This window comes from Dipodomys ordii, unplaced genomic scaffold (assembly GCF_000151885.1).
Source record: "Dipodomys ordii isolate 6190 unplaced genomic scaffold, Dord_2.0 Scaffold30, whole genome shotgun sequence".
NCBI classification, from domain to species: Eukaryota; Metazoa; Chordata; class Mammalia; order Rodentia; family Heteromyidae; genus Dipodomys; species Dipodomys ordii.
Genome location: NW_012267246.1, coordinates 3,211,129 through 3,227,220, shown reverse-complemented (window position 1 = coordinate 3,227,220; position 16,092 = coordinate 3,211,129). Strand labels below are relative to the sequence as shown.

Genomic DNA, 16,092 nt, shown 5'->3' with positions numbered 1-16,092 from the left:
GAAGGAGAAGGATTGGGATGGGGGGAGGGGGGAGGCTGGGAAGGGATGGGAAGGGTAAACAAAGGAGGAGGCTGCAATGCTTGGTAAGAAATGTACCCATTATCCTGCCCATGCAATTGTAACCCCTCTGTACAGTATGTTCACAAATAAAATAAAATTAAATTAAATTTAAAAAAAAAAGAAAAATGAAAGAAAGAAAGAAAGAAAGAAAAAAGGAAGGAAGGAAGGAAGGAAGGAAGGAAGGAAGGAAGGAAGGAAGATCGGTGTCCAGGGTGACACTGCTCAAAAAGAAATGTACTCTTTATCTGACTTCTGGAACCGTAACCCCTCTGTATATCACCTTTACAGTAACAATAAACAGAATTCAGTATCCATACTTGTCTGGGGCCTCAAAGCCACCTCCAAAACTTAAAAACTGAATGAACAATCCTTGCATAAGATTGCATTTCTAGTGCAAATGTACAAGAGTACGAAATCAAGCAGTTCAATGCAAAATAGAGTTCTACAGAAATCAAGAGCTTCTTCCAAAGTTTAACTTATAATCTGACCATGTTGGCAATTAATGTTAAGTAGCTGTTCAGATCCTTTAGGCAGATTTAGTCATTATTCCTTTAGAGCATAGGGATATGACAAAAGAGCAGTCATTCATCAGCTTAAAAATCAGAAATGAAGAATTATCTTAAATTTTATTTAAATAGCCATATCATAAGCCTTATTTTCACATAGTTTAGAAACAAGTTAGAACTAATTGAGTTCAATATTCATTTTATATGAGAACAGTGAGATTCAGGAGGCTATGGAGAGCTCTTCTTTTGTGCTTGCTTGCTTATTCTGAGACAGATCTCACTGTATTGCCCAGGATGATCTCAAACTCCTGAATGAAAGCTATATGCCGGCTCCAGCCTCCTGACCATGAATGCTGAGATTACAGGCATGTGCCGCTGCCTCTGGCTCGGAGATCCTTCCATAATATTTCTAATTTGTCTTCAATGCCACTTCCAAGTTTGAAATATATCCCCAGGACAGAAATGATAATCAAATGAAGGATGACTATCAAGCTTAAAGCTCAATGTATACACTGAAAATTAGTGAATACACACCTGTGCTGCTTCTGTAATAGCAAATAAGATCATCTTTATTACCATTACTAAATTTCTAGGTTGTGAGCTATGTAGGAAGAGAGAATGTAGGCATGTCAAAGAAATATTTTTTAATACCTACAGAATGAGTAAGAGTTGGGCATGGTGGTACATGTCTATAATTTCATCCTGCAGGAGGTACGATGGCTGTAAAATATAAGCTCAAGGCCAGCCTGAGGTATACTTCAAGACCTTGCCTCAAGGAGAAAGAAAACGAAAGAAAGAGAGAAAGAAAGAGAGAGAGAGAGGAAGGGAGGGAAGGAGGGGCAAGGGAAGGAGGGGGAGGGAGGGAAGGAGATGGGAAGGGAGGGGAGGAGAGGGAAAGGAAGGGAGGGGAGGGGAGGGAGGGATAAGTGGGGGAAAAAAAAAACATTTTGAACTGGAGCATCCACACATTCAGGATATTTCTGTCCTGAGGCAGAAAAAAAAGCCCTGTAAAAAAAAAAAGCTAAGTCTGACTAGTACTGGGAAGAAGGGACTGAGAGGAGAGGGAGTAAGGGAAAAGGGGTCTCAACACAGAGGGATATCAAGCCTCATCAACATTTCTATTTTATTCTAAATCACCAAAAGGAGTCACTGGCAGGTTTGCATTTGGTTTCTACCATGTGAAGAACAAACAAGAAGAAACTCCAGAAAACTACCTTAAAAAATATATTGTATAATTTGGGGAAAAAATGCTTTTCTGCCTTAAATATTCAGGTTACATTCTCAGTTACATTCATAAAAACAACCTGTGACAGTAAATAGCTCGTTAAGAACATGGACTAGGTTCTGACACTATGTTACTAAGCTGGTCTATTTTATTGAGGTGATAAAAGGTCTAACTAAATTCATTTTAAGGAATCTAGGAAAAATGTTTACACATACCAGAATCTTCATAAAGGACTGGGAAAAACTGCCAGTGAATTCATCACTAATGATCAGTAAGGATTTATGTCACCTGAATACTGTACAGTGCTTCATGCTTACCAAAAACCATGTGATAAAACACTACATATTTAGGGAAAGAACCTCTACATAACGTATTAGTGTTGATGATTTATCTGGCAACTCCACATCTTTCTGTCTCTCACAGAATCTGTAATTAAAAATTAACAAAGTATCTTTCCAAAGAGCCTCTTATTCTGGCACTGTTAGATACAGAACTCTCCCAATGAGAGAGAAAGAGTTCCTCTCCAATGAAAGAGCAAAGGAGTTTGTCCTTTAGTCAAGGACAAAAGTCAGAGTAATCAAAAGATCCCCAACAAAAACTCCCTGACATCAGCCAATACTTCACCAATAATTGAGTAAAAGAACATTCAGTATTATACATCTTGATCTTTGCAAAATGGCTCATCTGTCAGGGATCTTTCATTTGCCATTCAAAATGACTAATCTATGCTAAAAACTATGTGACAGATTTTTTTCTGAAAGTTAACAATGTAATTTTAAGTGAAAGCCAATGGGCAGGAAAATTATTTACACAAATGTTTAGGATATGAAAACTACAATTGTACAAAATCAACGTAGGTGCTTTTCAAGATGATCTAAGAAAAATGTTTTAATTTGACCAAGAATATGGATATTTATAAACATGTTTAATGATTAGCTTGCGAAACGGAGAGTAAAACTAGCTAAACAATAAATAACGATTAAAGAGTGTTCAGTCAGAGGTTAAAATATTCTGCTCACATAAATTTTTATAGAATTTTATCCCTACCACTCTAGCAAAAGTATTATGCTCTAATAAGAAGTATCCTAATCTTCACCCCGCAATATTTCCAGGCTGCTATTATTATTCTCATTTCCTTGAATAATATCCATACTCCAGGGCCATTTTCTATCTCATATTCAATATCATGCATGCTTGTATCAAGGTTCCTTTCTTCATATCCTGTCACAGTATCAATCACTGCCTCCTGTCCACTCAATCCACTTTTGATTTATCAGCCGCCGTCTTTCTGGACTCCATAACTCGACCCAAACCATTTTAACAAGACATTGACAAATAGCACCCAGTATCACATCAACCTGTTCCACTTAGTAAACTAAGAAACAGTAACTGTGACATCTCTGCATAAGTATTCCATTCTATTCCCCAGACTGATGTATATTAATGAGGAGATGGTATTTGAAATGCTTCTTCCACATCAGCATCTAATATGATCAAATTAGGAAATGGGATGATTTATTAAATTTTGTAGAGCTGAAATATTTCTTTATATCGCTATATGTGTGGTTTCAGAAAGTGAGCTGTTGCTTTCAATTTTTCTACTGAAGATGTGCCTGCATTTCACAGACGAATTATTGTCTTTAAAAAGATTGCAAGAAGGCAAAATGTTATTAAGCAAATGCTCAGTAAAACAAACTAAATCGGTTTTAAAATTCCTAATTTAATGTAAATCTTGGTTGTTTCACTGAAATTCAGTTTGTGATCTTATTAAGTCATATTTGCATCGTACTGCCTTGCTGTAGGACAGTTTTAAATTTATAGCATTACCAAGCAGCTTCCCTCCTTGACTTCTAACATACGGCTTCAATAAAATAATTGCTTTCTAAGTACATGTTTTGTTCTGATTTTCAGATATAAGACAAAATAAAGATCAATAGGTTAATAAAAGAATAAAATGAAAGTTGGAAATCAACTGTTTGGGTTATTTCTATAATTTTTATAATTAGATGTTAAAATATTTATTAAAGTATTCTCTGGTTGAAATTTAATAAACGTTTCATGGGCAGTTTAAACTTTAAAGAGATTTGAAGGGATATTTAATATATTCACAATGAAAGCCAAAGTAGAAATGAAAAACGAATAAATGAAAACCTCTTATTTTTCTTAAGCAAATTCTCTTCTCAGCTCATCTTCTATTTTCTAGGTAACTGCATATTCCAGAAGTCAAACTCGACTCACTTCAAAATTGAAAAATGTCCAAGTATAAAACCCACCTTTAAGCATATGTCTAGCCTGATGCTGGCACCCTGGCCCTACATACAACCGTTTACTAGGGAAGCCCAATCACTTTTTTCTTGTCCATGGACAAATTAATAGATTACAGATAAATGAACTGCAAAGAGGTTTGCTTCATTCATCCGGTAGAAAACAGTTATCAAAGTCAACAGAACTATAAAAGGAAAACATCACTATAAAGTATGCATCATCAGTACAAAATTAATTATTTCCAGATACTACTTAGAGCTTAGATCACTGTGTGGTCACTTTCATATAAAGTAGACTACTAATCACCCAATTTTATTTTTTTTTTTTTTTGGGTCCGGTCGTGGGGCCTGAACTCTGGGCCTAGGCACTGTCCTTCAGCTCTTCAGCTCAAGGCTAGCGCTCTACCACTTGAGTTACAGGCCACTTCCGGGTTTTTTCTTTTTGCTTATGTGGTGCTAAGGAATCGAACCCAGGGCCTCAGGCATGCAAGGCAAGCGCTCTACCACTGAGCCAACTTCCCAGCCCTCACCCAATTTTAAAGAAGCTAATCTAATTTTAAATTGAAGTCTTTAGTAGTGTTCAAACTGAAGAAATAACAAAGATTAATATGTAGTTAAGATATAACTCCTTAATGCTCAAGACAATAACGCTGGACAAACTCAGATCAGAAATGCTATCTGGACAATTGGTACTTAGATAAAGATATGGAGAAGATGAGAATTAAAGCCTTTTTAAATTCTGTTAAACCACTTAAATATAGTAAAACATGAGCCCATGAACACACTGTCACAGATAAAGGAATGATTGTTTCAAACTTTTACAAAAATATTTATGCTGGCCTTAAGAGTTTACAAAGTTCTTTTTGTTCTGTTCTGGCTTGTTCTCTGCAAGTTTGAACTCAGAGTCCTGCACTTGCTTTGCTTGCTTGCGTGGCTATTACTCTGCCACTTAAGATACACCTCTGACCTGGCATTTTGCTGGTTATTTTGGAGATAGAAGTCTCAAACTTTTCTGCCCAGGGTGACTTCAATCCTCGAACTTGTAGATCTCAGCATCCTGAATAGCTAGGACTACAGACATGACCACCAATGCCCAGTTAAAAAGTACTTTTGTTTTGAGACAGCCTAGGCCGTCCTTAAACTGACAATGTAACCTGCCCAAGCTTTAACTTACAATCCTCTACCTTCACCCTCTGAAGAACCAAAAAAAATCATAAATATGTGAACATTAAACAATCTTGAACAAGCAGTGGTCTGAAGAAGAAATCACAAAGGAAACTAGCAATACCTGGAGACAAATAAATAAGAGAACACAGTCTCTGGGGAAAGCTGGGCTCTGGTGGCTCATGCCTATAATCCTAGCTACTCAGGAGGCTGAGATCTGAGGATTGTGGTTGAAGGGAAGTCTGCAAGACTCTGATCTTCAATTAACCACCAGAAAACTGTAAGTGGAGCTGTGGTTCAAAGCAGTAGAGGGGGAGCCTTGAGCAAAAAAACTCAGCGACAGTGCCCAGGTCCTGAGTTCAAGCCCCATGACTGGCCAAAAAAAAAAAAAAAAAAGATTATAAAAGACTGAGTTCTGTGCTCCCCCAGAAATGGTGGGACAAAAAGCAAACAAACACAGCAGTGATACTCACCAGACACTATGTTGAACATGAGCTATATATACAACTTGTGGTGAGGGGGTTGGAAGGAAAAATACTAGGAGGAAATAAGGGAAGAGGTGACACTTCAAAAAGAAATGCACTTACTACCTGACTCATCTATTTGTAACCCCTCTGTACATCATCTTTACAATAACAATTTTTTTTAAAAAAGACTATCAGGAGTGTCAACAAATAGCCTTGAGAAATAAATAAATTCTTAGAAACAAGATCAAGGTAAAGCTGTCCGTGCCTACCATTTCTGTAACAGACTAGTAGAAGCAGTAGCCAGAACCGTCATAAGCAAAAGAGAAGTAGCTGAGTTGTAAAGAAGCAATGTTATTAATGTCCATATTTGGCACTGTCTTTTATGTACAAAATCCTACAGATTAATTACATGCACATGCACACAAATACATACACAGAACTAATAAATGAATTCAACAAAGATGCAGGATATAAGATCAACACTCAAAACTCAGCTGCATTTCTCTAACAATCAACAATGAAATTAAGGAAAGAATTCCATTTACATTATCATTCACAAAGAATACATTCTGAATGAATCTACCCAAGGAGGCAAAAAAACTAACAAATGCTACAAAACACTGCCAAAGAAATAAAAGCACACACACAGAAGTGGAAAGCATCCCTGTTCGTGGACTGAATGACAAAACACTACTAATATGTCCATCCAGCTCAAAGCCACCTCTACCTTCCATACAATCTCTTATCAGTATCCAAGGGCTTTTTTTATAGAAGAAGATTTCTAAATTTATTTTGAATCTCAAAGGATTCTAAGTACACAATGATCTTTAAAAAGAGCAAAGCTAGAGTCCTCAGACTTCCTGACTCTAAAACATATTTCAATCCTATAGTAATCAGAGCAGTATGGTAGTGACATAAAGACAGACAGACAGACACACACACACACACACACACACACACACACTCCAGATACATGATAGCCACAACATAAAAGCTAAAACTGTTAGTGTAATTAAACTGTCAGATGCCACTATATACCCATCAGTTTCATGAAAATTTAAAAGACAAATAACTCCAATTGCTAATGAGTGTGTACTTAATCAGGCTTTTCATAAATGCTGAGTTTATAATATATAATGATAGTCATTTTAGAAAATCATTTGGAAAATTATTTTATTATTATATAAGTAAACAGATTCCATCTGATGAGTCAGAAGTTCCACTGTTAGCTATTTACTTAAGAAAAAGAAACACAGATATCTACAAAAACCACTATAAACAAATGTTTATAACAGCCTGATTCATAATGATTCATACTTTTCAATTCCGGAATAGCAAAAGCACCCAGATAAACTAAGTTCACCATCTGGCCAAAAAAAAAAAAAAAAAGGAATAAAATACGGATATACAAATGAAAATATGCTGAGAAAAGAAGCCACATGCAAAAGATTATTGCATGATTACACTCACATACAATTTTCAAAATAAATAATAATTCTAATATCAGCAGGATACCAGAGGTTCATGCTAGTAATCTGAACTACCTATCAGGCCAAGATCTATAGCTTTCAGGTTCAAGGTAAATCCAGGCAGCAAAGTTTGCTAAACTTCATCTCCAAAATAAAAAAGCAGGGCTGGCCTGACACCAGTGGCTCATGCTGATAATCCTATCTACTCAGGAGGCTGAAGCTGAGAATCACAGTTCAAAGCCAGCTCAGGCAGGAAAAGCCCATGAGACTCTTACCTCCAATAACTATCAAAAAAGCCGAGAGTAGAGCTGTGGCTCAAGTGGGAAAGGACTAACCTTGAGCAGAAAAGCTCATAGACAGTGCTCAGGTCCCAGCTCAAGAGTAAAGCAAGGCTGAAGGTATGACTCAAGCAGCCAAGTGAATCAAACAGGAGGCTCTGAATTCAAACAATAAATGACTTATCCGTACCATAGAATACTACTCAGCAATAAGAGGAAAGAAATTACCAATGAACACCACTTAAGTGAATTTCAAAATTATGCTAGCGAATAAGAGATACCTATAAACAAAAAAAGGATATTTTGCTGAGTGTGATGGGACATGTCTATAATTTAGACCAGCTTGGGCTACAGCAAGACCCTGCCTGTCTCATGAAAAAAATAAAATGTCTGTATGACTTCATTTATAGGAAAATTAATCTATGAAAGGAAAAAAAACATGTTTGCCTCTAAAGGGCTTGAAATCAGGAATTCAGTGAGAAAAGTTAGGAGTAACTTTTCTATTTTCTCTAATTTAGCAGGCAGGTTAGCTTTTAAATTAAAAAAAGACTTCAATTAGATTGTCTATTTTTTTATTATCTACCGTATTTGTTGCTTTTTATCCTTTTTTTTCTGTCATGGGGCTTGAACTCAGGGTTTGGGACTGTCCCTGAGCTCTTTCACTCAAGGCTAGCACTCTACCACTTTAAACCACAGCACCACTTCCTATTTTCTAGTGATTAACTGGAGATAAGAGTCTCATGACTCTTATCTGGAATATGGCTCATTGGTAGAGTGCTTGCCTTGCATGCGTGAGGCCCTTGGTTCGATTCCTCAGAACCATATAAGCAGAAAAAGCCGGAAGTGGGGCTGAGGCTCAAGTTGTAGAGCCCTAGTCTACAGTTGAAAAGCTGAGGGACAGCGGCCAGGCCCAGAGTTCAGACCCCACGACCCACCAAAAAAAAAAGAGTCCCATGAAGAGCTAGGATGTAGCTCAGTGGCAAAGAGCTTGCCTAGCAAGTGCAATGTCCTGGGTTTGATCCCCAATACCAAAAAAGAAAAAGAAATACAGTTCAAAAAAAAAGTCTCACGACTTTTCTGTTTTCCTGCCCAGGCTGGCTGTGAACTGTGATCTTCAGACCTCAACCTCCTGAGTAGCTAGGATTAGAGGCGTGAGCCATGGGTACTCAGCTACTTTTTATTCTTTTTTTTTTTTTTTGGTCAGTCATCAGGCCTGAACTCTGGGTCTGGGCAATGTCCCTCAGCTCTTCAGCTCAAGGCTAGCGCTCTACCACTTGAGCCACAGAGCCACTTGCGGCTTTTTCTGTTTATGTGATGCTGAGGAATCAAACCCAGGGCCTCGTGCATACAGGGCAAGCACTCTACCACTGAGCCACCTTCCCAACCCTACTTTTTATTCTTATTGTTGTTTTATATTTTATTTTGGTTTAGCTTGCTATTTATTTATAAATATACAAAAGAAATCATAGAGAAAAATAAATACTGAAACAATAGAGGGGCAAATTATAAATCACTAGAGGATACTGTACAGACTTTGGGTAAATTTCAAAAATCTATACAAAATGGATAATATACCATACAAAAAGTATTTACCAAAATCAAATCTGTAAAAAAACAGATCATTCAGCCAGGCACCAGTGGCTTGTACCTATAATCCTAGCTACTCAGGAGGCTGAGATCTGAGGATTGTGGTTCAAAGACAGCCAGGGCAGGAAAGTCAGTGAGACTCTTATTTCCAATTGACCACTAGAAAACTGGAAGTGGCACTGTGGCCCAGACCCAGAGTCAAGCCCCACAACCTACAAACAAATAAACAACAACAACAGCAACAACAAAACCCAGAGCATTCAAATTGACCCATTTATGTTGAAGAAACTACAAATTAGTATAAATCACTCATCAAAAAACACTAGCCCTTGGGGCTGGGAAGGTGGCTCAGTGGTAGAGTGCTTGCCTTGCAAGCTCGAGGCCCTGGGTTCGATTCCTCAGCACCACATAAGCAAAAAGAAAAAAGCCGGAAGTGGTGCTGTGGCTCAGGTGGTAGAGCGCTAGCCTTGAGCTGAAGAGCTAAGGGACAGCACCCAGGCCCAGAGTTCAGGCTCACGACCGGACCCCCCCCCCAAAAAAAAAGAAAGAGAAAGGAAGGAAGGGAAGGAAGGAAGGAAGGGAAGGGAAGGGAGGAAGGAAGGAAGGAACAGATTGTTAGCCAGGTACTATCAGCTCACGTTTGCAATCTATCTACACAGAAGGCTGAGATCTGAGGACCACAGTTCAAAGGTATTATAGGCAGAAGAAATGCCCATGAGACTCTTATCTCCATTTAACTACCAGAAGTGAAATAGAGCTGAGGTTCAAGAGATAGAGTGCCTGTATTAAGTTAAAAAGCTAAGCAAGAGTGCACTTGCCTTAAATTCAAGCCCCAGTACTGGCAAAAGAAAGGGAAAGGTAAAGGGAAGAATAGGAAGGAAATTGTTTGCAACTATGCAAGTGGACAAATATTAAAAAGTAGTCCTATATGATGATGGATGCTAAGCAAAATGAACTCCAAAATTCAGAAATAAGAGGGTTTTTTTTGTTGTTGATGTTTTAAATGTACTATGTGATTTCTTCTTTCTTTTTGTGTTTTTTTCCCTATGGTTTATCTCCTGTTGTCACTGTATTTGATTCTGGTACCCTGGGCATTGTATATACATTTATCTGAATTAGGGAAGGGAAGGGGAACAACAAAATGGTGAGACAAAGGCCAAACACAATAGCGATACTCACAAAACAATAGGTTGAAATGAACTGTACAACTTGAAAGGGGAGTGGGGGGGGGAGGAAATGAGAGAAAAATAAGGGAAGAGGTAACAGTTCAACAAGAAATGTACTCACTACCTTACATATGTAACTGTAACCCCTCTATACATCACCTTGACAATAAAAGTAAATTAAAAAAAAAAAAGAAAAAGAAACCAAACCCAAGTGATACTAAAGAGTAAAAGTAAAAAAAAAAAAAAAAAGTAGTGGATCAAGATCAACTGAGGTGGGACTGGAATGTATAGCTCTAGCAAGTGTGAAGTCCTTAGTTAAATCCTTTGTAATGAAAAAGAGAGAGAGAAAAGAAACACACACACACAAATTTAAAAGTAAAAAAGAAAAGAAGAACAACTGAGGTATATTCCAGAAATGCAATATTAGCTCTTTAATAGATCCAAGGAAGAAAATCATATGATCCTGTCCACAGATGATGACAAAGCCTTCAACAAAATTCAATACCAATACCAATTTCTGGGGGGTAATAGGACTGATGGAACCTCTCTTAACACAACAAAATATATGCACTTTAATCTTAGAGCCAGTGGGAAACACTAGAGGCATTTTCAATAAAATCAGGGACAAGACAAGGATGTATATCATTTCCACTGCAATTCAACATTATACTGGAGTTCAAGGCAAGGAAATTACATACCAGAAAGCAAATGGAAGAAGAGAATTAGAAAAGAAGTAAAACTATTTCTATTTGCCAACAGAAGGACAAACCTTGGAGAATCCATGATAAAAGTAACTAGAACAATAAAAGAACTGAGTACTACAGCAGGATAACATGAATCCTGCAGGGTTCATATAAAAAAACAAAAACTTCTTAGATGGTACATGTATAGAAAACTCCATTTATAACAGAAGTACCAAGCAGAACTTCTTTGGAATAAACAGGATACCCATACAGAAATGACTGGCATTTGGCTTTTTTTTTTGGTGTGATTCGGGGCTTGAACTTAGGGCCCCTCACTTTCAGTCAGTTTCTTGCTCATCCATAAATGAAGAGGCTAAGCAGGATCACCCTGAAAAAAAAAAGTTAGAAGAAAAGCCCCATCTAGCCAACTAAACAATGTGAAACCTGTGTGTGGCTTCAGCCAACAGCCAGAGCCAAGTACCAGATAGGGAGGTGACACTGGGCCAGATAGGGCCTGCCAAGCCATCAGATGACTACGACTGCAGGCAAGCCCCAGGTGAAATAAGCAGCATAGTCAGTTGAGATCAGTTGCAATTGCAGAATCCATTGGTTAAGAGATTATCGCTGCTGTTAGCCACAAAACTTGAAGAGCATACCTTCTTGTTCTGCTTTTTGACCTAGACCTTTGAAGTCTGTAGGATTTGCCCCGACCTCGTGAACGACTTCGACTTCGTTTTCTTCTAGAGCCATAAGACGAGCTGCTGCTTGACCGGTGCCTGCGTCTGAAACAAAATATAGAAAGTTGCTGTAAAAACCTTGTGTTATGAGCATGAAAGAGAATCTAGAAGCTGGGTGCCAGTGGCACATGCCTGTAATCCTAGCTACTCAGGAGATTGAGATCTCAGGATCACAGTTCAAAGCCAGCCCAGGCAGGAAAGGTAATGAAACTCTTATCTCCAATAAACCACTCAGAAAACTGGAAGTGGCGGAGTAGCTCAAGTGGTAGAGGACTAGACTTGAGCTGAAGAGCTGAGGGACAGTGTTCAGGCCCAGAGTTCAAGCTCCACAACCAACCAAAAAAAAAGAGAGAGAGAATCCAGAATCTAAAGAACCACATCATGTTTGCTATACTCCATTCTTTTCTAGAAGCAAACAGAATAACTAAAATAATGTCTCACTTTCATTGTCAGATGAATGATTCATGACTGAGGCAGCTACAAGTTAACAAGAGCTACACAAACTTTCCCAAAGTCATCAAGTAAGAGGCCAAAAGAACTACACCCGTTTATAACTACTTGATAGAAAGGATGCAAGACCCAAGAACTAGACCTGGACTCAACTGCCAGAAGCATATTAACTAGTAAAAGAAAACTTGTTTTTTTTTTAATGTCAGTCATGGGGCTTGAACTCTGGGCCTAGGTACTGTCCCTCAGCTCTTCAGCTCAAGGCGAGTGCTCTATCACTTGAACCATAGAGCTATTTCCAGTTTCCTGGTGGTTAATCGGAGATTAGAGTCTCACAGACTTTCCTGCCCAGGCTGGCTTTGAACTGTGATCCTGAGATCTCAGTCTCCAGAGTAGCTAGGATTACAGGCGTGAGCCACCAGCGCCTGGCTGAAAAAAAAATTTTATCTAACAAAATTAAAAAGACAAAAATAAATGAACTCTAAAAGATGTCATCCTTATACTGGATAAATTTATGAACATCACCTTCTATCATAAGAATGTGAACGAGACTGAAGATCTCTGGACCAAGACCTAGACTTTGACCTGGACTTTCTCCCACTTTTCTTTCGGCTATACGTTCTACTATCGGAAGAACTGCTTGAAGATGACCGCCTTCGGTGTTTCTTTTTTCTCTTGCTTCTGCTTTCTTCTTCAGTGTCTGATGACCGTCGTCCCATTTCTATAAGCTTAAAAATCAAAGAAAATTACTTCTAACATACTGAGTTAACATAGAGTTAAATTATGAGACCTTGTTTAAAAAAATTGAGAGAGCAATAGAGATGATTCTGATTAAAATATGTCTATGTGGGTGGGGCAGGAGGAGGCTGAAGTAAAGGGCTTGCTGTGCTACCCAGGCTGGTGGCAACTCTGGAACTCCATGGATGGATTCTCTGCCTCAGCTTTCCTGCAGGCACCCACCACCACACTCTGCTACTTGGTAGGAAATTTAAAAGACATATTTAAAGCAAAATTTTCAATGAGCCTAGCTTTTTGACGAGATATAAAAAAAATATTTCCAATACAAGTTTCCAGATAGCAATGATTTTTTTTCAATTTTTAAATAATCTGTACCAACTTTTTCAATTGTCTCAATTTCACTGTATCAATTTTCTGTATCTTAAGTCAATTTTTTATTAATTACATGATATCCTTTTTAGTAATCAACCATCTATTCCTTGATTTTTACATTTCGTTAAGACAAAAGATATTTTATTATTTTATAATAATTTTCAAACCAAGAATTCCAAATTTAGAAATGAATTTAAGATGTCAACTAAGTACAAATTAAATGCATATAATCATTTCATTTATAAATTTTTTTGGGGGGGGCAGCTGGGAAGGTGGCTCAGTGGTAGAATGCTTGCCTTACATACATGAGGTCCTGGGTTCAATTCCTCAGCACCACATAAACAGAAAAAGCCAGAAGTGGTGCTGTGGCTCAAGTTGTAGAGCACTAGCCTTGAGCTGAAGAGCTGAGGGACAGCACCCAGGCCTAGAGTTCAAGCACCAAGACCGACCAAAAAAGAAAACATGGGGAGGCTGGGAAGTTGGGCTAGTGGCAGAGTGCTTGCCTCACATGTATGAGGTCCTCGGTTTGATTCCTCAGCACCACATAAGCAGAAAAAAGCCGGAAGTGGTGCTGTGGCTCAAGTGGTAGAGTGCTAGTCTTGAGCTGAAGGAAAGCACCCAGGCCCAGAGTTAAGCCCCCATGACCAACCAAAAAAAAAAATTGAGGAAGGGAGACAAGAAGTTAAGGAAAAGACCACAGCTGATGCAGTCATATGAACTGGTGTTCTTTATATCTTGCTTGTACCTATGCAAAATTTTTCATAACACACATAAAGTTTTCATATTTTGTTTCTAAAAACCACTTCTATACAGTTAACAATGTTAGTTTGTCTATTAAAAAGACAGAAATAGAATGTTAGATTTTATATTTAGAAAAAAACTTAGCTAATTAGTTCACCTGTCTTACCTTAAAGTCAACCTTTAGATTCTCATGTACTAGCTTTTCAGTTAAAATAGTTACTAGCTATCTTCTAGTCACAAAAAAGCAGGAATCATCCAAGTAATACTTTATACCAAATAAATAAAAGTTCACATCTTTCCCACATCATTACTATCTACAAAGTAACATGGTAAATTACTGCTTTGTTTCCAGAATTACTTGGTGAGCAAGGACCTCCCCAATTCTGATGCCAAGTTAGTGAAAGCTGCTCACAGGACTAACTCAAAACCTCAAGCACTTCACCTGGACCCAGACACACCAAGCAATTCACCTAACATTTTACAAATTTAAAATTTAACAAAGCATTGGGAAGACTTAGAGTTCAGGCTTTCAATAAATCACCAACATGCAAATTGAATACTGAAAAGATCATTATGATTCTGCACAACTTTAAAATAATTGTGAATTTATACTTGTATACAAGATATATCTATACACACATAAAGTACATATCTACATATATTTGACCCTATCTACATATCCATGTAGATAGCTATTATATACCCATTAAGGAATATGTTCACAACTGGATGTTAAAAACAATTTTATAGGCTGGGAAGGTGGCTTAGTGGTAGAGTGCTTGCCTGGATGCATGAGACCCTGGGTTCGATTTTCAGCACACATAAACAGAAAAAGTCAGAAGTGGCACTGTGGCTTAAATGGTAGAGCACTAGCCTTGAGCTGAAGAGCTCAGAGACAGTGCCCCGGGCCAGAGTTCAAGCCCCACAACTGACAAAAAAAAAGAAGAAAAAAGAAAAAAACAATCTTATAACCGGGCACTGATGGCTCATGCCTGTAATCCCAGTTACTCACGAAACTGAGATCTGAGGATGGTGGTTCAAAACCAGCCAAGGCAGGAAAGTCCATGGGATTCTTATCTCTAATTAACCACCAGAAAACCAGAAGTGGAGGTGTAGCTCAAAGTTGTAGGGCACTAGCCTTGAGCAAAATTTGTTGTTGTTTTTCCCCTAAATTACAGATGTTCTTTACTTACAAGTAACCATTTAAATGAAGATGACTTTTCATTATGTCATTTTATTCTAAAATTTTTGAAATAAGATGAAAGGAATAAATAAGTATGAATTCACAAGGATAAAGAGACTACAAGAGAAAGAAAGAACAGTAGACAAGACATGTCAACAAATTTTTAGCAAATGAAAAACAGATGGAGAATTTAGAGCTAAGAATGTTGACTAGCAAGTAACTACAGAAAGTTCCAGCTAGAGAAAAGCCTATTCTCATCAGGCAGTGAGGCAGGAGGCTCACGGTGAGGATGATGGGGGAGGGGGAGAAGGGTTGCCCCCTGTAAGGGAGGGGGGTGGAGGAAGGGGGCCTCCTGGTGAGGCTAGAGGCTCAGGCCTGAATTGACTGAAGGGAGTGGCAGCTCCTTCCCCACCCTCCAGGTCCGTGACCCTCTCCCCAGTCCTAGCAGGAGAGGATGTCTACTTGAGCTGGGGCCTAGGAAATCAATGCAGTACCAGGGCCAAGGGCTCACTTGAAAAAAAAAAAAAAAAAAAAAGGTGGGGTGGGTGGAGGGGGCATTGTGATGTCAAACTCAAGTGAAAGGGATCAAGTAAAAGTCTACAATCTAACCATATAAACTGGACCTATATGTCTCCATACAAGAATTCCGATGTCAAGGCTATATTTTAGGAAGTAAATTGAAAGAGTCTTCGCTGTAAAAACCGAATAGTATGTTATTAAGGATATCAGAATGTGGATGTTATTAAGGATATCAGATTTTAAAAGTACCAGATTAAAGATATGTATGTGTGTACGTGAGGATTTGCTTTAGAAAACATCAAGCCGGGCTGGGATGTAGCTCAGTGCCAAAGCGCTTGCCTAGCAAGTGCAACGTCCTGAGTTCGATCCCCAGTACCAAAAAAAGAAAAGAAAAAAAAAAAAAAAAAAGAAGATCTAGAAAACATCAAGCCTTGGAAAAAATTATATTAAGTGAAGTAAGCCAGGCCCAAAGAAACATAGGTCCCA

At 38.2% G+C, this 16,092-nt stretch overlaps 1 protein-coding gene across 1 annotated transcript in view; it reads right to left on the bottom strand.

Annotated features, from left to right (window-relative positions):
* Rsrc1 (arginine/serine-rich coiled-coil 1) overlaps positions 1 to 16,092 on the bottom strand; it is a 273,596-nt gene that overhangs the window by 221,960 nt on the left and 35,544 nt on the right. Inside the window, exons 5-6 of the mRNA XM_013016136.1 lie at positions 12,579 to 12,781; positions 11,526 to 11,651 (exon numbers count right to left, since the gene is read on the bottom strand). Coding sequence (XP_012871590.1) covers positions 11,526 to 11,651; positions 12,579 to 12,781 — 329 coding nt within the window. The remainder of the gene's footprint in view (positions 1 to 11,525; positions 11,652 to 12,578; positions 12,782 to 16,092) is intronic.